We start from the raw sequence: 21046 nt of genomic DNA, 5'->3' as shown, positions 1-21046 counted from the left end.
AGAATGTTTTAAGCCTATCAGACCATCACACTTGTGCAACTGAATAGTAGCTACACTTAAAAAAAACAAAACAAACCCCACACACATACACATTCATTACTGCAATCCCTGCATTGCCTAAGATCAGTGTTATACCATGTCTTAACTGTCATTTCAATCTTGCAGATTACAGTCGTGGGTGTTACCTTTTGCTTAATTTAGCAATGTCTAAGAAGATGCCATTTAAGTATTATGTGATAATTAAGTTCTTCCCTGTTAAATTCACTAAATACTGGGCGTACTTCAAAATAACTGTTTGTTTTTTTTAATGAATGAACTGCATATTTTAGTAAATTACATCAGGTGCATCATAAAGAGTTTTTGTGTCAATTTAAAATCCCAAAAGGGTTTTTTTTTTAAACAAATGAGCCCTGCTGCAAACCTCTAATGTGAGCCTAATCTAACATCACTATCAGCAATACCCCTTTTGTTTCTTTTAATAAAGTGCACATCCATGGATGGTTATGTCCATTCATCGACTACCAGTAATGGGCTACAGTTTGGCTGCTAACATGACTAATGATTCTTGGCTCTTAAGTATTTCTCCCTCCTCTGATCCAAGGAGCTGTATCTGCCATCTTGACAGGAACTGCCCCATTAGGCCACTGCTGTATTCCGCCCTGTTGAAAGCCAGCTTTTACTGCCAAGTGAAAAAATGATTGATTTCCCCGCCCTCCACCTCAGTCAGACGTGTGAAAATGGATCAGTGGACCATTATGGCCAAGGTTTTTTTTCCCACCATTGTTTCTGCCCTCTCCGACAGGAAGAACAGTCTCGGTACTTACTTTGCGGCAAACTTGACCATCTGCTTGCTGGCACGATCCCCCACTGCGACCAGGGCCTGCACGTTAAACTGCTGCTGACGCAAGACCAAGAAGCATTGCTTCCCTGAAAGCAAAACAACAATAGATAGAGCTCGCTTTTTACAATGCAAGCATAACAGCCTTGTCAGAATAATACCTTGGGCACTCTGTCTGAAGCTAAGTAGGTTTGTTCAGTCAAAAGGGCTGTGTGTGTGTGACTTGAGATGAGTGTCTCACAGCTGTAGGGATCAGGTGAAGTGTCAAACATTTGCAAACAGAGCCTTGTCTTTGAAGAGCACTGTGTGGAGAAAGGCTGATTGCTACCTTCCTATCAAACATATACAGGGACCTAGGAAGAGTGTAAACACGTTAGCCACAAAGACTGAGGGCAGGAGATAATCAGACCACCCAGCTACTTTGATGTTTGTTGCCTGTGAGAACAGGGCGGGTGGTGGAAATAATAGTGATGCCAAAATCCCACCAACAGATGTACCTCATCTCACACAATTCAGGATGTTATTCTGCTCACACGGACATCCTACAGCGAGCAGAAAATGAAGACACAAGTGGAGAGGAAGTGGCTCTTGATTCTGGAAGTTATCTTTAAAGGAAATGGTTAAAAAAAAACAAAAAAAACATCACAGAGACTCTAGTTTATTTGTAAAAGGCTCGCTGTTTATGGAGAGGAGCAATAACCAGGCAAAGCTCAGAGGGTTATTGTATTCAAATAGAGAAGCTTCGTGACTGCCAGCATCTGGAACTGAGGGGGGACAGGTTATCTGATCTTCCAGTTGGCAGTGACAAGCTAGCCTGACGGTGATATCAAAAACACCTTCAGGTTGTCAATCTGCTTAACAAGGAAAGAGTGGAAAAACAAATCTGCTTTGTAACGTCTCACAATCTTAAAAAAATTATTTCACAAACAGGAGCAAAGTCTTTTAAAATTCTCATTTTACTCTGGGAGTGTTTGGTGCATAATGTTGCAATAAAAGCTTTATGCTTCTCTTCTGGCACAGGGCCTCCAGTGTTGAACCTAAAGACAGCGATGTCTGTCATTTACATCATTTGAAATGGAACACCAAGTGAAAGCCAAACGGCACTGCTGTTTGATCTTGAAGAGAAAGTGCTGCTGTGAATAAAAATGACCCTAGGGCAGATGTTATAAACTTTTCAGTATAGTTCACGGCGGATTAGCTGAGGGGGCATCTAATCATGGCCGTTTGTGTCTTTCACACAAAAGAAAGCCGCTGAGCCAAAAACACAAAAGAAAAACAAAAGGTGAACAAAGGGGGAGGTGATCTCACCTTTGGCTCGGCTGGTGTGGACTCGGGCGCGCAGCCAGATCAGCTGGTCAGCTTTCTCAGGAGTAAGGTCTTGGACCCGGACCAACTCCCTGTCTGGCTCGCACACGCACGCACGCACACACACAAACACACACACACAAAATATTTTATTACTTCAAAGGACTTTGCTTCCTCCATTTCCCCACCTGCGTGCAAAGAATCCCTCCCCTCTCGTCCCTACATACTCCCAAAGGCAGAAAGAAAAGCCAATGAGCATGCTTGTGCACGTGTAAAAGTGCAGACAATAAAATGCTCAAATTACAGGCATGCCTAATAAATAAGAAACACTAGGAGACTTGCCGAAAGCTGTCTAACTCGTCTGCTCTCTTTGGGCTCTATGACAAATTGACTCTAGTTTCACCTGTATTACTCAGAGGCATGCTTACTCTTCATTATCAGTGAGCAGAGAAGGCAGACACCGAGGCTACACCAGAGAAAACAGAGCCGCCCTGTTGGCTGAGAACTCTGTCAACCCACATGAAAGCCCTCAGGTTTCAGCCCCCACCTCTGCTCCAGCTCCATCCTCGTAGCTGAGCTTGCTATGCAGGTGAGGGAGGCACCACTTTGTTTGCTGCCAGTGGAGCTGAAAGTGCATCCAGACAGATGGACGACATCAACAGGTCCGCCTGCTGCCTCGTTTATCGTTTATCAAACATTATACGTTACCGCTATTATCACTAGTATCGCTTAAATGGCGACCAGAGATGACACCAAAAGCATTTTTCATGATGTTATCGTGTTAAATCAGTATGACTGACAGCCAGACAAAAGCTCAACTGTGAAGTTCTGGATTGGGAAGTCATCGTGTACACAAACATGCTGCAGAGTTTACACTTTGTACCACTTCACCAATGCTTAACCTGTTTTTCCCCAAAAAGTGTCCGACCTGCGTCACTGTTGTACAACCGACTTGGAATCTTTTGTCTTTGACTGCAGCTTAGTAGCCGGGCCACCAGCAATGATCTTGATTAGCCTTTTTTCTGTTTGTTTTTGCACTCGAGCCTGTTTTTCTGTCACCTTTTAACTTTTAACTGTAGTCTTGCGCTAGTTCCTGTTTCCAGCACTGACTTGACTCACTTCTTAGTTTGTCATCGTTTTTAATATCATTATCAGAAATATATTTGTTACATTATGATGGAGACCTAAAATGTTATACCCGCACCGTGTTATTAATAATGCTACTGAAGTTTCCCAAGCTACTGGATCAGGGATAGAAACTGAGTCTGTGTGTTTAATGCATCTATGGTATCGTCTTACTATTCATTCATTCATAAATAATAAGAACAAATAATCAAAAATTCAGATCTTTCTTTCACCGTTTCAAATTTACGCAGACTCTGCTATCAAAATCATAAAGTTGTTCTGTAAGATTATAAAATAAAGACACACAGACGATGACATTTACAATAATAAAGCCTCCCTATATTATCGTTGGGTCAACAGAAACTCTGATATGCTTATAAACCATCACGTCAGCCTGTCATTACATCATTTACATCACTTAGGATACAACCAAACATTCCTGTTAATGTTAGTGATCCATCAAGTTGGCAAGCACAGAAACATATTTGAGTATTTCCACACTGCAACATGAGGAACTACTCAAATAAAGGAGCGAAATGTCCGTTTTACTAGACATTTTTACAGGATGTTGAAGCATCGAATTGTCATTACACGTGAGAGAAATGGGACTATATGGCAATGTAAATCTAATAAAAATCTAATAAGATGTTTTGTCTTCTTTTTCGATACAAATCAATTTCTGCTTTCAGATATGTAATGCCGATGAGTGCACAAAGTAGCTCCCATACTAACCAAGCTTTTGTTGGGACTGGACCATAGCTGACACACCATACCGGTCCTTGGCAAAGTCCTTAAAAAACAAAAGGGTGAAATCTTTAGCAGCATTTCATTTAACCATTAAATGAAAACAGTACTGACGCATGCACATGAACTTTTTTGTTCTCCGAGACAGTTCTGCCACTTTGACTTCATAAGCTTCTGACGTCTGTCCGTCTGTCTACTACATCTTAGATAGACACAACAGATAATGGGGCTTATCATAAAAAAACTGAACAGAAAACAGGCAGGGAGAGGTATGCGTGCAGGTATTTGCATACAAGTTGTTGCCAAGGTGTGAATGCACAGGAGCCAAAATCAAAGTCAGTCATAGAAGCAGAGAACTTGTTTCGGAGGACGAGTGCTGTGATCTCTACGAGGCACTTACATCTTCCTCTGCGCTTTGTTGTTCAGAAGCCTGAAACACAAAGAGGAGAAAGGGATTTAAAGGACAAATAGCTAAGAAATCACAAAAAGAGGACTATCAATTAATTAAAACTTTAAAACATCCAACTTAAAATGTTATTATTTTACACCAGGCATGTAAATCGATTTTTCATCTCACGCTACCAGGGATTTAAATACAAATAATAGACCGCAGTTCAATCCCAGAGCCAAGACTTAGACGCCTAGAACGCACAGCTTGTCCACACATTGCTCCAGCCCATCAAAGACAATGAGTAATGGCAGCAGGAGATATTGCTTTGTAATAGAAACAGCGTAAGTGAACAGATATTCTTCATCTCCGCGCTGACTTCTGGGCAAATAACTCTCAGAGCGCGATGAGATCGAGTCTTGGAAAAGTTACAGTTCCATTTTCTATGCAAATTGATACTGGTGTACGGAAATATCTAGTGGCAGTTGAGTGAATTGGAATCGCCCATTCTTGCTGTGAAAATCCCGTCACATGATGGATGATATTACAGCTTGTGATCATGTGCATGCAAACAGGCTACGGCCATGAAGCAAGCCGAGCCCCATCGGTCCCACAAAAACGACAAGTGCTGGCAGAAAACCCCCCGCAAAAAAGCGCAAAGCAGAAAATAACACAGCTAAGGCCCAATAAACATTCGGCTCAGCTTTGAGTTCTTCCCCTAGGCAATGCTTGCTATTCCAGAGCGATAGAGGCAGCAATATCCAGTGGATTAAACGGTGACAGCACCTGCTTCTTCCATGAAACATGCTGACTGGATGAATTCAGCTGGAAGAAAGGATTCTTTGCCGTTTTCACTATCACAGGCACTTCAGTCATGACACAGCTATGCAAAGTAGGGCTGTTCGATATAACGATATATATCGGATGACGATATAAAAACGTCTATCGTTTCATTTTACGCTATCGTTTGTTTCGTGGTGTCGCAAAATAAACTGTTTACGGCAATATTTTTTCATTATTTTGATGGTCACTGTAGTGGCTATATTAATTTCCTAAAGTTCTCTCTTTCTCTTATATTTAATATAACCACACTACCAACAGACAAGCGTTTGTTTTTAAGCATTGTCGTTAGCAACAACGAGGGTAAAACCACCTAGTGTCCGCTTGTTTATTTTCCACATAAACCTTTCACAATAAAGCTCAAGATCCTGTTGAGACTTTTCAAAATAAACTGAATCACGTGAAAGATGCAGAGTATTTACGGATGAGAAGCAAAAAAGAGCCGCCAGGTGCTAAAAAATAAACCTTAGACTCAAACGTTAGAACAGGCTTTTCCCCGCAGCACGCTGTGTAATAAATACTCACAAAGAAAACGGCGGCCGTTACAACCTATGTCTAAAAATGTATCGTTTCATGCATCAGTTAAAACACTCGACTCCAGGTACGCGACGCCCAGCTGGAAACGCTTCACGCAAGTCGAGCTGCCCGACATTCACAGAATTTACAGAAAGTGTTACATTTTTGTGATTTATATCGTTATCGGACGATAGATGTCTTAATATCGGGATATGAGATTTTGGTCATATCGCACAGCCCTAATGCAAAGGGTGTCAAACTAGATGGCACATTTTCTAAAGATTCCCTTATTTATATCCTGCAGATTCTGCTCTAAAGGTACGCCTAAGGGAAAGAAAAATATGTAAGAATAGATCAGTATCGATATCTGTGCATTTCATTGTTGGAGAAATGTTACCAAGTCACAATTTCCAAACTTTCAGCTACTTTTGTTCCGTTTCTACGTGGCCTTCATAGCAAATACAGCTTAAAGAGGAAAGCAGTATTTTTATGTGAAACTACGATTAGCAAATGTGACCTGAACATTGTCAGGACCTTGTCTCGAAGTCAAAATTGCATCAAAAGTCTAAGTGGTTAGCAGGCTTGCTGAATCACGTATTTAAATAAGCAAACAGCTTCTCTCTCAGTTCTCTGATAACACAGGATAGGATGTGCAGAATCATATCTAAGCACCATTTAGTGGGTTGAGCTGCTGTTCGCTGTGTTTATCACATGTGAGATACCCAAAAAAAAACACCACTATTATCAGATCATCAGCCTAAGTTTGGGCAGAAGTTCAGCAAAATGCCCAAGTTTGTGTAATATGAATAAATATGTGACTTCACTAGTTACTGTGACATTACAGAAGCCCGCTAACAACTGATCCATCTGCGTCACTGGACATCAAGAAACATATTACTCAGTCTGCACGTCGGTGGAAAATGTGCTCATTTCACTTGGTATGATGGGGAGATTAATGATTACTTAAGTCTTTGCAGCTGAAAGATCTAGTACCCCATCTATCCATCGTTCATTTAGTGTACGGCTGGGTGATATCTCAAAGTTTAGGTTATATCAATCGATACCCATATATGTTTCACAATATAGATGAAATAATAACTTCTGCCAAGCTTAAACGCTCCTTTTTACTCCTAAACAAAGACATAAGTTTAATTTTACAAGGATGGAACTGCTTCCTTTTGCAGAAACATGCTTTCGACACAGTTTGCAGTGCATGCGGCTCCATGTAGGAATGTCTCCATGGAGCCAAATTCCTTGGACCCTTCTGTTATACAATGTCCTCGTGTTTTGAGCCTCAGGCTGCGTCTGCTGGAATGTCGTGTTTTGTAATGCTGTTGCTCAAGTTGACATTAACATGTTCTGTTGTTGTTGTTGTTACCGTTTATCTTGCTCAAACTCCTGAGATACTAGTGTCTACGGCTGCAGCAGCCCAGAGATTAGCACATGTGCTGCTGCTAGCTGCTCCTCCTACACTCTGTGCGTCAGCCCAACATGATGTGGCTTCAACTCTGTTTCAACATGATTGGTATGATGCGGCACTATCTTCATACATAAAATACAGACAGAATCAGTTATCACCTTTATAATTGATCCATGTCTCATTATTTTGCAATAAATATCTTTTTATCGTCCAGCCCTAATTTTCTGTCTCTTGTTCATGTCTGGGTCGTTGGGTCAGCAGTGTAGATGTTGTCTAGACCAGCGGTCCCCAACCTTTTTTGCGCCACGGACCGGTTTATGCCCGACAATATTTTCACGGACCGGCAATAAGGTGTCGCGGATAAATACAACAAAATAAAACTAGTGCCGGTACCGAAAAAAAGAAGATTTATTCACAACACACGTGAAAAGACCCAGGAAAACCGAGTTAACGATAAAAACGATAACAAAATAATGCTGAAAAACGATAAAAACCCTGAAAACCATACATTTCACACCTGAGCCTCAACTCTCGCGGCCCGGTACCAAACGACTCACGGACCGGTACCAGTCCGAGGCCCGGGGGTTGGGGACCGCTGGTCTAGACCTCCCTCTCCCCAACCACTTTCTCTAGTTCATCCAGTCTGCACCAGGATCTCCTCCTGGCCATAAATCTCTACATTATTGTAGTGGAGGGGTTTGCATATCCCAGTAATGCCCAGTACCCTAGTTTAGGGTGAGGGGGCCTGACAAAAGTGATTCAGAAAACCAAAGAAAATAATGCAAGGCACCAGTTCACCCTGTCTGGGAACCAGGGTTACTGAGGCCTCACCCTAGAGCCAAGCCTGAGAAGGGTGCTCAAAGAAGAGTCTGTGGTGGCAGGGCCTTAGCCCAAGGACACGGTTAGGCAGCGCCTGAAGAAGCCCACCTTCCTGTGGGCTTGCCATAGTAGTAATAACAACAACAGCTAGTACTAGTAACATTTAAGATAGAATAAAATGTTAGCAAATAATGGACTAAATTATTGTTAATATGAAACATGGAGTGTACATGTGTACAAGTGATCAGAACAGGACTCAAGGGATGAAGAAAAAACATAACAGGGTTGCTGGAATTGGATGAAGACTGGCCAAATTCAAATCAGGTGTGATTTATTTGTCCATTTTTTTAATGAAGCATGGTGAAGGGGACAGAAGGTTGGCGACCCAACACAACACACCTGACAGCTTCAGTTTATAGTGGGCAAAAGCACAGTATTACAATAAGTGGCAAAATGGTTAAAATGGCATACTAGGAAGGAACTTTTCACTTGGTGTAGAAGAAAATAGCACTTTGTTTGGGTGGACATAAACACAGCCAAAATGACAGGAATACTTAAACAATGGAGTCTCCAACCCAGCTGAACCCCAAATGCCCACACAACAGCACGTCACACCCTTACCAGCTGTACGAGGGTGGCGGATGCAAAACAACAAAACAGAAGAAAACAAAACATCTGACCATTTTGGCCTGTTTCTCAGCCTTCTTTGCAGCTTTCTCCGCTTCCTTCTGCTGTTTCTTCAGGGCTTTCTTTGACTGAGCCTGCTGCTCCTCCTCTGTTGCCCTGAAACAGGAAGAAACGCACAACATAAACATTTCCTTCGACTTCCACCTCCTATTTCTTGTGCATCCCACGAGGAAGTTATTGACCGCCTGGGAAAATTAATTCTGAACCATCACCACCTCCAGCCTTTAAGTATGCACTACTTTTATTCCCATTGTTGTTCTAAACAAAAACTGCTGGAGCCTGTGTGAACAGAGGCACAGCAGAGAAAAGCAGAGAAAAGCAGAGAAAAGTCTGAACTAACTAGATAAACAGTGCAGCTTTAAGAAGATGCTAGCCTGAAAATCTAACAGAGAAAAATGGAGCTCATTCAATTATGATAACACTGTGATAACACCGTGCCTTATCTGAAAGTAAAAGATGTCTGTATTTGCACAACAACCGCCATACTACACAGCACAACATAATGCAGGAGCTGATAAGTATTAAACTTTTGCCTGTAGAAAAATTTGATTTATGCAAGCAACAGGTCAACAGACACTATGTGTAGGTGAACATGTAAGTCACAAAAGAACATAACGGTAAAAAAGATAAGCAGAGATAAAACGATCATATAAAATATTGTGACTTTTTACTTTTCCGTCAGCTGTTGTAAACGTGTGGTAAGAAGACAGGTGTACAAATGAGACCAGGTGTCTAGTCCTGAAGGAAGCACGCAAGCTATAAAGGACCCGCTCCGATTTAGTCACAGGAAATAACACGGATCAAAGGACGACTATGAATAGCAATAAAACCTAAACAAGACACAGAAATCACAACATATTTTGACTTCAGACCAAACTCGTACTTCCCCCCAGGATCCAAATTTAATATTGACACCACTGTCCCAACAACCGCCACTGAGATCTTTTATGATTTAGCACAAGACCGTATATGTTCCCATTGAAATGACGAAAAATACACCATGACTCATGCGGTGAGGCTCATTCTAATTCAGCACACATGAAATTCAAATGTTTCTCACCTACACCTAAAACTCTTTGTCACATTATCCTGTTTTAAAAGACACTTTTGAGACAGCCTATTGGTTGGTCTGTTGCTACCTTGTGCTATAAGCGTGTTTGGAACCTGGATGAAAACGGCATGAAGCAGATCAATTAAAATGCACTCAGGTTGGATTATTTATGTGTTCTGCCAACCGGCTGAATTCGTTAAACTGGATCAACAGCCTTTTTTTTTTCCCCCTCAGGCGAGTGAGATCAGCCTGTGGTGCAGATGTCCACACACATTTATAATCAACAAACTCTCAGCCTTTGTATTTGTTAAAAAACACATCATTTAATGACAGACATACTGCCATATGTTGCAGAGTCAGCTTTTTTTTTGCAGTTGTCAGTTAACACATGCATAGTATAGATCACATGGGTGTGTGCCCAACAGTTACCGAGTCCTAACACAACATGTTATTACAACATTTCTAATATTACCATATCATAAAAGACAAACAGGCAGGTAATAATAGTTAAATATGAAACAAAGTGGTACCAGTCATTGGCTGAGACTCAGTAGTGTAAAGTACAGGATGTCACCAGAGTAGCAGAAAGCTCTTAATACTCAAATAATAGCCCCGTGTACTAGGGATGGACCGATCCGATATACAGTATCAGTATTGATCCTGACCTAAATTACTGGAGTGGATATCGGGGAGAAATAAAAATTTAACCCGATCTATTAAATATCAAAAGAGAACCTCACAAAACTTGCGACATGGCGTAACCCAGGTAGTGACCTTAGCACGTCGGAGCAGTGTGCATCACGTGATAGGGCGGCTGTTGCGTGTGAGACCTGTCGGTGGTCTGGAGTTACTTCACACTGAAAGCATCTGGAGCTTCGCTATGTGCTGCCAAACCAGCACTTCAAGCTTTCCCAGAGAAGTAAAGCAAGTGTGCAAGTTCATCTCTGAATGTTTGTAAAGCATTCCTAAGTTAAGCTTAACAACCGATACATGGAGCTCGGACGTTTGTGCGTTGTCATAGCTAAGTCTGACCGTACAATGGATAGACTCAAGTTTTACTTTGGAAAAAAACCAAAAAAAGCAGTGTTGCAGCATAAGCAGTTCTGTGGTTCAAAAAAGACACTTTTTTTCCCAATACTTCTTGTAAGTTTTGCACAGAAATTACACAAAATTTACTCTCAGGTTAAATGTGATAGAAACAGCTTGCACTGACATCCATCTTGACAAAAGATGCGTGTCATGAAGCCGTGTTTGCATTTATTTGCACTGCTTTCTACTCTGGATGTCTATTTATGTTAAGCTTTAAGTATAAAAGGGTCCATTCTACAACCTGTCGTTTTTTAGTTGTTGAATATAAACATTATTTTGTGCTGATATTGCACTTCTTTTTTCAGAACCAAAGAGTTTTGGAAATCTGCATCAAATTCCATTTTAAATTACTTTTTAAATATTACTTTAAATACTTAGATTTAAAGTTCTGCTAAAAGTTTAAATAAAAAGATCAGTATTACTAAACTGAAATATTTTGGGTGCACTGTATTTTTGCAAACAGGTAGAATAGAATAGCTTTAGTGTTTTGTCTTTTTAAATTTGAGTATGAACTTATACAAAATGCAGCAAGATATATATATATCTTAAAAAACAGTTTTATTGATTATAAAATAGACTATATCGGATTCATATCGGTATCGGCAGATATCCAAATTTATGATATCGGTATCAGATATAAAAAAGTGGTATCATGCCATTTCTACTGTCTACATGGGATGTGTCTAGCTACGTCACACAAACCAGAGACTACTGAACATCAGCGATATTGAGCAACTTCAAGAGACTGCAGGCTAAAAAACTGCTAGCAACAAAAAGTGGTTGGGATAGCGTTGACTGACATGGCCTAGCAACAAATACATTAGGCTACCTAGGGACCTTCTCACTTGGTGTCTTCAGCAGTTTCTTCCCCTGTAGTTGCCTAAAGTTGCTAAAAGTCATTGACTTCACTGGCTCTCCCTGCTTCTCCCAGTTTCCCTGTGTTTCTTGCTCCTCTTCACCACTCCCCTCATTCATTCGTAAAAAGCCCCCACAAGGAGTCATAAACTACTGACTCTTACCAGAATAGCCAATAAAACACATGCCACTTCAAACATGTATTGTGTTTGCACCTGTAAACTTTCACAAGTCATTTAATGGCAATAAGAGACTCATGGAGCTGTAGGGATTAAGGATTAGGGCTATGATGTCAGTGGCTTATATCAAATAACATGAAATGAGAGAAAACTACGCAAAATGACAGCACACACAAGGCAACTGATGTGCTATTAAGCTTCTATTTCATGTTACCAAGCTGTTGACTGTACTCATTCAAAGTGGCTGGTGAGATATTAATCTAAAGAGCCTTGCTTTACAGCAGCTTGTCTGCAAATAACTAAGCTAGCAGTCTCAACACAAACATTGTAAGTACCGTGATATTTACTTTAGACTTTTGTTTCTGCTTCACACGTGCTGATTTTTTATTTTTATGGTGACTCACTCATGTTCTATTGTAGTTTTAAATGACTTAACCATCCACTTTAAAGTTTTGATGTGGGGCATAAATGGAAATGGCACGAGTAAAGCAGACTCTAGAATGAGCATGAACAAAAACCATCAAGTCTGACATCTGCAAACGTGACTTTTAAACTACCTTTGTCCAGTAAAGTTATTCTTTAAAATCCTCTGGGCTGTTAGCCTTCTTAAGTTATTATTCGTGTATGAAAAGGACAAACATTCTGCTCACCAGATTATTTTCTTTAAAATGAATACAGACCTCCGAAAACCTAAGATAAACACAGCTATCATTTAAAGGAGAACAGATGCTAGTAAAAGTTATTTTCAACTTTGCAAGTAATAGAATCAGTTTATGATATTTTAAAGTGAAAGGATAATTGGAATAGCTGACTTCGCACAATTACAGTTGTGGTCAAAAGTATACACTAGTATTTGGTTTAATGTCCCTTAGTAAGTCGCACCTCGACCAGACATTTTAGCCTGTTTTATCTTGTTTGAACACCCAATTAAATCAAAGTTTCAACTGTCTATTGATTGTAGGTGCAGTGAAGAATTTAAAGGTAGTCCTCCTTACTTATTCAATTCACTCTGTGCACTATACCAGTATCACTGGCAGCAACTAAGCCCCAGAACATGATGCTACCACCACCATGCTTGACAGATGCCCCAGTGGTCTTAAGTCTAAAAGCCTTATTTTTACTCCTCCTAACAGCAATCTTTGCCTCATTTGAGCTTAAAGCTTTTCTCTAGAAGGCATTTGGCTTGTCCATGTGGGCAACTGCAAATTACAGTCAAAGTTGGAAGCATTGACTTCGGAGCATGGGTTTCTTTCTTGGTGAGCAGCCTCGTAGTCCATGGCAATCTGGTCTTTAAGTCTGATATCGTTAGCCATGTTTGGGCCCAAACTCTGCTGCAGGTCCGTAAGTCAAACGATCACAGCGGCATCACTCTAGAGTTGAAAAACTGTCTAAATTCTTTCATCTGTAATAAAATGATCAGTGTGGCTGCTGGACCAGGTGTAACAATTAAGTTTAACATCCAGGCATCCATGAAAACAGATTTTATGAAATTTAACGGAGTTAGAAGTTAGCAGGAAGTTAGCTTGCTAGTTTCCAGCTAAATATAATATTCTCCTGACCGAACTTCAGTCAGGAGAACAACTGCAATACGAGGTTAGTCATTAATATACTGCTGCATCAGCTGGGCTGTAGTCACATCGTAAGGTTTTAAAAACTGAGCTTTAAAATGAATAGTGGTAATAAAATCCAAGAGAGTGATCACTTGATCCGCTGATCAGTGATCACTGTCGGCCTCTCTTGGGGCCTGTTGAGATTAAATAGAACAATATACAAAGCATTAAAATGCATTAAAAACACAGCAGTCTTAATAAACGCAGAGTGGTTTGGGCCTGGAAGCAGGGTTCAGCACGCCATCACCATATAAATATAAAACTCTACAGTAAACAGTGACGATGTTGATACAGCAGTTTCCAGTTCATGACAGGCTTGAAACCTGGTGGTTCCCGTTTTGCTTATGAACATCTTCCAAACTTTGGCAAAGTGGTGACACATCTGAACACTATTTGTGTACAATTGTTAGAGCTAATCGTGATCACTAATGAGGACTTTACAGTAGGGCTTTCAAGAAAAAAAGACCCAGAACCTTTAGCACTATTAAAATTAGTGAGTGTATGTATACATTTAAACCTGTATGTATACTTTTGACTTAGACATTAGACTAGAGAAAAGCACAGATATTTTTATTTTCCCTTCGTCTCTTTTTCTTTGTCAGTTCATTAAAGATTTATACTGTACAATCATTCCACCCTGGAATTAAAAAAACAGTTCAAAGAAATCATTCCAATTAAAAATTACCATAACATTCATGCCTGTAATGAGACTATGCAAACTTCTGATCACAGCTGTACATTATGCATTGAGAGTATACATAGTGTAGCTAATATGTGAAAGATTTGCTTAAATGTGACATTATTTAATTCAGATTCCAGGTTTGACTCAACTGTAAAGACACACAAGTATAATGGCTTAAAACAATTTTAACCCACCAATGAAACCATCAGAACACCTGTACCACTTCTAAGAAATCGTGTTATCTTCTTAAAACTTTTCACCAGAAAATCCAGTGAAGCCAGTATGAAGTCAACTTTTACAGTAACGTGAGCAGGTTAAGCTAGTCATGGCTTCGTTTTGTTTTTTGCCTCACACTTCTTACACTTTTAAGCTTTTAATTTTGCAGCAGCAGAACTTTAAAGTGTCTGATGCAATCATCTGTGATATTAAGGCAATGCTAGCCGCCTGCTCTCCGAGTTAGCATGCTGCAGTAAGATCTTTCTGCGCTCCGAGATCTGAGGCACAGCTTAACACCTTCTTCATATTCTTACCCCTGCACTTCTTCTTTCGTCATGTCGACTTATTCGCTTGTAAAAACTTGGGAGAAAACGTTTCACGACTGTGTGACAGTGAGGAGCACGACATCAGCTGTTCGCAGCATGCACGGGCACGGGAACAAGGGACCTGTTTTGACGGCGCACAGAATACCGGATGTTCGAGATTCCGGCTAGAAACTAAATTACACTACGCAGTTCCGACTGACTGAGGTTTATCCGGCAGGTTGACAGAGCAGACAAAACAGCCCTAATGCAAACAAATGAAGGAAATTTATATAAATCAAGAGTAATCTGTTGAAAAGGTGCAAAACAATCAAGGAAGCACATTCAAGCCCTTTGTTTTTCTCCTGTTTTTTTTAATCAATGTTCAGACTGAGACGATAAAAGAGTATTCTCTAAAAACAGGTCGAGATAACAGATGTAAGTCCTAGATCCAAAACGACACCATATCAATTGTGTCTAAGCCTACAGTCTGTTATAATATTATACAATAGAAATTAAAGAAAATGTCTTTTCCCCAATATAAAACTTAATATTGGCAACTGATTTAAAATACCAAGTTCAAAGAGTTTTCCAGTAAGCAGTTACAGTGCACATACTTTTCTTTGTTATCATGAATTAAAGTGGGACTCTGCAGATTAAACAGAACACATTAATGGTTAAAAAAAGAGTTACTATTATTAATAACAGAAAAACAAAACACAAATATCAGACAGAAGAAAGAAATTTAAACTCATATTGCAACTTGTGAGTTTTTTTTTTCTCTTTATGCTGGGATTTTGGTGCCAAAAAACTGACTATTTGCAGACTGTGGTCTTAAGTGACTTGAACTGATGGCACTTCATTTCCAGAAAAAAAATGTATTGTATGCTCATCACTCTTATTTCACTGATGGGTTACAAAATAATTACATTTAAGAAAATAACATCTGAACTAATGAACTCAGCCCACCAGTGACAACATGCACACAAGGAAAACAACAAAAGTGACCACATGTGTGGGCTCTTTTACACATCCACATGAACACTAAAAGTGACACTCCATGAAATTACTTTCACGCCTTTGGTTGAGTGCACTAAGTGCATCCAGGTATCCAGTGACCTTTGGAGGAATGACCGTGCACAGCGAGTGATGGTGGTTTGAATACAGTGGGGGTGTCATCAAAGCTTTTCTCAGGCTGCTACCCACAGGAGCTCCTGATAGAGGAAGCAGCCTTCCTGCTGCTCACTTTTCAACCAAAACAACATAACCTTTAGTGGAGCATGTAACCGCCCTGTGGCATTTGTGTTTCTTTCCTGCTTAGCTTACATTAGTCCTTTAAAATGATCTCTGCGCTTACCGGACATGTCACTCATAATTTTAATATACATCTCTCGACAGGAACAGTTAAATGAGCCCCTGCGCACACTGAACAATAGCCTGAAGTCCCAGTCTGAAACTTTGCACCAGAATCCATAGAGATAATGAATGACCAATTGAAACAATTTCCTCCATACTTCAACAGCTTTGGCCTTTAACCCAGAAAGCCAAACAAGAAACGCTTCGCTGCATGGGTTTGTTTTGCCTGCTATATCACATGTCAGAAAGTTTGCATTTTTGCAAGCGAGGATATTGATGTTTTGCAATAGATGACTCTGTTTTTATAAAAGTTTTTTTTTTTAAAAACACACACAACACTGACAGTGCAGAAGGGGCAGCAGTGTAGACTTGAGTTGTTCAACAGTATATTTTGACCAAACAGAGAGAATAATGGCTTTAATAATGGATGAAAGGGCACCTTCTTGTAGCCAAGGATGGATTCCCTCTGGGGGCTGACCACATAAAATTTATGCACTTAAATGGGCACTTTAGTCAGTCTGGAGGAAAACAGCATCTGCGTATCCATTTTATGATACCGATGCTCTGAAAAAAAATAAAACATATAATCAGTCAAGTCCATTAACAGATGATACATTTCTGTGTTCAATTCCTTCTGCATTGTTTTAAAAGATTATTAATCTCTTTGCGTGTTTGTGAGCCATGTTCTCGACTGTCACATAAACCTCAGATCCTTCTGCAGACTTCTGCAATACCTGATATCAATTCACTCGAGTAGTGCGTAACCCTGATATGTGCAATCTGAGTACAATCTTGCACAGTTGTGATGATCACCGTCCAGCAAAAAGGAATGTGGATCAAGAACAGCTATGTGAGTTATGTGAGTACAGCAAAGGGTATTTTCCTGCACTTTGTGATGAAAGCAAACTCTTATGCTAATTCTGGATCGTTTGGGTCCATTTCCAAATCAAAAAAGTGTCTCATGTTTAATTCTGCTTTACTGTGAGAGGAAAATACCCACTAACTTTGTGGGTGGATGGAAGCACTTCTCACCTTTTCTATATGTAAAGACATGGAAATGTTTCTCAGTTGAAGCTTTGAATGAATGAATGACTGCACTGCATGGCACAGCAGCTTGATGCAAGGACTTCTCACCTCTTCTACATGTAGACATGGAAATCCACTGAATAAATGCCAGGGGAGCATTGTACTGCAGCCATTTGATGGCTTTATTCAACTTGAAGGCTATTGTTGTCCTTCTTAGCCCAAGCATCTCTCTGTCTTTGTTCCTTGCAGATTAAATGTTTAGTATGATGAAAGAAGATAAAAGAATTAGAACAGAAAGACTGGTGCGTCTGTTCAAAGCAATGTTTTATGTTATCACTATATAATATCAGATTTAATCCTTCTTATTTTGCATCTTCAGACTTCAGTTCTGAATGATTATTTCCATTCTGTGAGTCAAAGAATGACTAAGTTGAGTCACTGAACTTCTGAGTGACTGAGGATGATAAAAGTCAAAGGGGACCTTAATCTTTATTAAGACCCATATGGTTACTAATTAAAACTGAAGACTTTAGCTTTTGTGTCACAGCTGCTTAAGATGTAAAAGTGCACAGATGTTCTTGCAATTACAGAGCCTGTCTGTTCATTCCTCCTGCTTTTCAGCCAGTTCAGGTGGTGACATTTGTGTGACACTCCCCCAACCCCCTTGATAATACACATGCACACACGGGAGTAGAAGCCAGTGAAAAGGCGCACCACAAAATATGTTTGAGTTTCTTTTATTTTCAATACAAACACATAAAAAACAGCACAAAAAAATCATTTTGAAGGACTTTTACAAAACTCCAGTGTGTATGACAGCAATAAATTATAGCTTTCAGATAATTGCACAGCTTAGGTGCGAACACACATATGCTACAAACTATGTACATGTTTCCAGAAGCAGCTACCAGTCCTAAAACCCCCCAGAAAGGACATTGTGTGTCTGAGCTTTGATACAGCATCAAAGACTATGGGATAAAAACTAGGACAATGGGTATTGATTGTAAAACTGAATGAATGGAAATGAGGCACTGCCTGAGGACACGATCTGCTTTGAGGAGCAGAAAATAAAATACAGAAAATAAGAACCACAAAAGCCACACGATTGAAGTACAAAGGCACACACACACAAAAAAAATCTTCACGTATAAAAACTCTTTCATTTACATTTGTACAGATTGTAGTTCTTTGAAATTACAGCTTAGCTTTTTCACTCCTGAGAGTATCAAGTCACAGACTCCGAGGCTGACAGTTAACTTGACAAAACACTCGAAGACTCTGACTCGGTTGACACAGATGAAATTGGCCCTCGCTTTTTTGTCATGAGAGTCACTTTCTGACTTGATCTGCTGCTCGCTGTCAGTGCACTCTTAGCTGATTTCTTAAACTTAACTCCCAAGAAAGCATAGAGGATGGGGTTTAGGCAGCAGTGAAAATAGGCTAGCGCTTCAGTGACAGAAATCCACTTGTCCAGCGCTTGCTGCAGTTCACATGAGGGGGAGAGCACATTCAGCATCACGAGGTTGTCCAAAAAGATGCCAACACAGTAGGGGAGCCAGCAGCAAAAAAAACAAAAGATTAGAATGATTGTGGTCTTCAGCGCCTTTTTCTTCAGTGTCTGGCCCTTTGCGCCTTGTGCCAGCTTTGTTATGATAATGCAGTAGCAGATGAGGATAACCAAGCCGGGCAGAACGAAGCCCACCAGGATGTGCTGGAAACGGAAAACAACTGTCCATATGACGTTACTTTCCACTGGATACATGCGCTGGCAGATAGTCCTGGAGTCTGCCGTGTCCTCGCTTTCTTCTTTGAAGTAGATATTTGAAGAGCTCATGCTCTGCACTCTTGCAAACACCATGTCAGGTATGGTCAGAATGGTTGCCGGCAGCCACACACCCACGTAGATCACTCTGTTTGCAAGAAGCTTCCTCGTGGCTTGGCTGTTGGTAGCCCGTACAACTGCCAAGTATCTGTCCAGACTGATGAAGGCCAGAATCAGCACGCTACTGTACAGGTTGATGGTGTAGATCATGTGCACAGACACGCAGAGGAAACCTCCAAAGTACCAGTTTTTGGCTGCATCCACAGCCCAGAAGGGCAGAGTGAGGACAAACAGGAGGTCAGCAACAGACAGATGGAGCCGGTACTTGTCCGTCATTGTTTTGACCTTTTTCTGGTAACCCATGACTAGTACAACTAATCCATTACCAACTATCCCAAGAATGGATATTATTCCGTACACTGTGGGTAGGAAGATTTTGTTGAAGTCATTGCTGAATGTCTGGCCACAGATCTCCGGTAAATTCAGGTCTCCAAAATCAAATCCAGACCCTTCTGATATGTTGTCAGAAGTGTTGCTGGTAAAATCAATGTCATATTTGAACTGGAAAAGAGAAAAAAAAGATTCAAAAGTTAGAAAACAGAACAGATCTAAGAGGATAATTGAATTACTTAACAGCGGCAGATTACCTAAAAATTTATTATACATCTCCTATAAATACATTATAATATTTTATGATAATTTTTGTCTTAAGTTGGAACTGACAATGAGAAAGTCCTCTTCTTCGAATTACTTTCTATCTTCGAATTACTTTGTATGGAAGGAGACACTAAGTTTAAGACCAGTGAAGTACTCGACTGCAAACACGTGGAAACAATAAACTTTATTCACACACACAAAAAAAATAAAATAAAAACGAAAGAAAGAAAAAAGTCACACAAACAACAAGAAAAACCATCCCACACACAAGTTGGGGCAACAACAGAAAAACACTCACCTCCACGGTTTCATCCATGGTGATAACAATCCAACTGTGGGACTAGTGAGTAAACTTTGGCATGAGACGCACGATGATAAGTTGTTTGTTTCAGCGCCTGCCAATAAATAGTATTCCGTGCCATTAACTCCTCCCCCGAAAGGGAGGGAGGAGCAGAAGTATGATGCTCCCAAATAGGGTCGCTATAAAACTTCTGTACTTGTTGTAAGGGCGTTTGTGAAAGTCTGTATTTGAAAAACGTTTGGTTTTACCTGCTACATAAAAAAAACAAAAAAACAAAACAAAAAAACACGCGGAGCTGAAGCACGCGTCTGGAAACGGTGTATAAAACCAATTTGGCAACTGTGAAAAATGTGTAATAAAAGTAATCTCGGATTAGGTTCAAGAATAAACTTTTTTGTTGATGTTTTGTCTCCTTTTCATTAAATCTGGATAGATTTGTGTTTTTTAAATGTAAAAAGTTAAGAGCGTGAAAAGTTGTGCTTACTCAATAACGTTTTGGAGAACATATAAATACCATCACACGCGATTACAGAGACAGTAAAAGAGGAAAAAGGGTCCCTACAAAAGTCCCAACAGTTGAGTTATATGGAAATTAGGGCAATTTTAGGATTACACGGGTTTTTTCACGTTACACGTAATCTGGCTCACATTTTGCGCTTCACTCCTCAGGCTGCGTAAAGTGAGGTCTGACATTTAAGCTGGTCATTAAGCCCCCACACCCTCGCTGTCTTATATTTCTCCTAACAAATCACTTAATAACGGTGTCCGATGACAGATTTCATCAGCAGAGGACTGAGTTTCTTCTCACCTTTATACACAACCTGTCACTTTTCAAGTGCTGTTATGTCTGCGCTCTAAAGTGCTAAATGACCCCCAGCGGATCTAAAAAAGAACCACACACCCTATAACGTGGTTTTTTTTTTTTCCAAACGGCTTTCAAGCCTCAGTGTGCAAAGCATTCATTCTCCCACGGCTCCACCAAACCACTCTGATTTCAGTTAGGTAATGACAGCGCGACCGGGCCACACAAAACTCCCCGCCCTCCTCTGAGACGGAACTGACGGTAGTTTGAAACTGAATATGCTCCATGTGGCACGCAAATACCACTTGCTGTCTTTGATATATGAGAGCAGTGATAGATTTTGTGAGTCCCAGCTCCATCACTGGTCTCCTCCTTATGATAAAGGCTGATCTTGGCTTTCTAAACGCATTCGTTTT

The 21046-nt window shown here is 40.3% G+C and overlaps 2 protein-coding genes across 3 annotated transcripts in view; both read right to left on the bottom strand.

Moving 5' to 3' along the window:
- The window catches only part of dars1 (aspartyl-tRNA synthetase 1), a 32231-nt gene extending 17398 nt beyond the window's left edge, over positions 1 to 14833 (bottom strand). The window contains exons 1-6 of the mRNA XM_031735122.2: positions 14679 to 14833; positions 8676 to 8778; positions 4413 to 4442; positions 4001 to 4058; positions 2147 to 2239; positions 825 to 927 (exon numbers count right to left, since the gene is read on the bottom strand). Of these exons, the coding sequence (XP_031590982.1) occupies positions 825 to 927; positions 2147 to 2239; positions 4001 to 4058; positions 4413 to 4442; positions 8676 to 8778; positions 14679 to 14701 (410 nt within the window). The 5' untranslated portion in view covers positions 14702 to 14833. The remainder of the gene's footprint in view (positions 1 to 824; positions 928 to 2146; positions 2240 to 4000; positions 4059 to 4412; positions 4443 to 8675; positions 8779 to 14678) is intronic.
- Positions 14834 to 17769: 2936 nt separating this feature from the next.
- Positions 17770 to 19943, bottom strand: LOC116316555 (C-X-C chemokine receptor type 4-like). Of its 2 annotated transcripts, none has more exons than XM_031735135.2 (2): positions 19826 to 19943; positions 17770 to 19431 (listed from the first exon to the last, which is right to left on the bottom strand). In XM_031735135.2, exons 1-2 carry the CDS (start codon positions 19841 to 19843, stop codon positions 18301 to 18303), a joined length of 1149 nt encoding a protein of 382 aa, XP_031590995.1. In that variant the 5' UTR covers positions 19844 to 19943; the 3' UTR covers positions 17770 to 18300. The 2 variants fall into 2 exon arrangements, with proteins under 2 accessions (XP_031590995.1, XP_031590996.1); XM_031735136.2 differs by having other exon boundaries at positions 17770 to 19433; positions 19831 to 19909.
- Positions 19944 to 21046: the final 1103 nt, after the last annotated feature.

This window comes from Oreochromis aureus, linkage group 16 (genome assembly GCF_013358895.1).
Source record: "Oreochromis aureus strain Israel breed Guangdong linkage group 16, ZZ_aureus, whole genome shotgun sequence".
NCBI classification, from domain to species: Eukaryota; Metazoa; Chordata; class Actinopteri; order Cichliformes; family Cichlidae; genus Oreochromis; species Oreochromis aureus.
The sequence above is the reverse complement of the archived record's forward strand: the minus strand, read 5'-3'. Positions and strand labels throughout refer to the sequence as shown.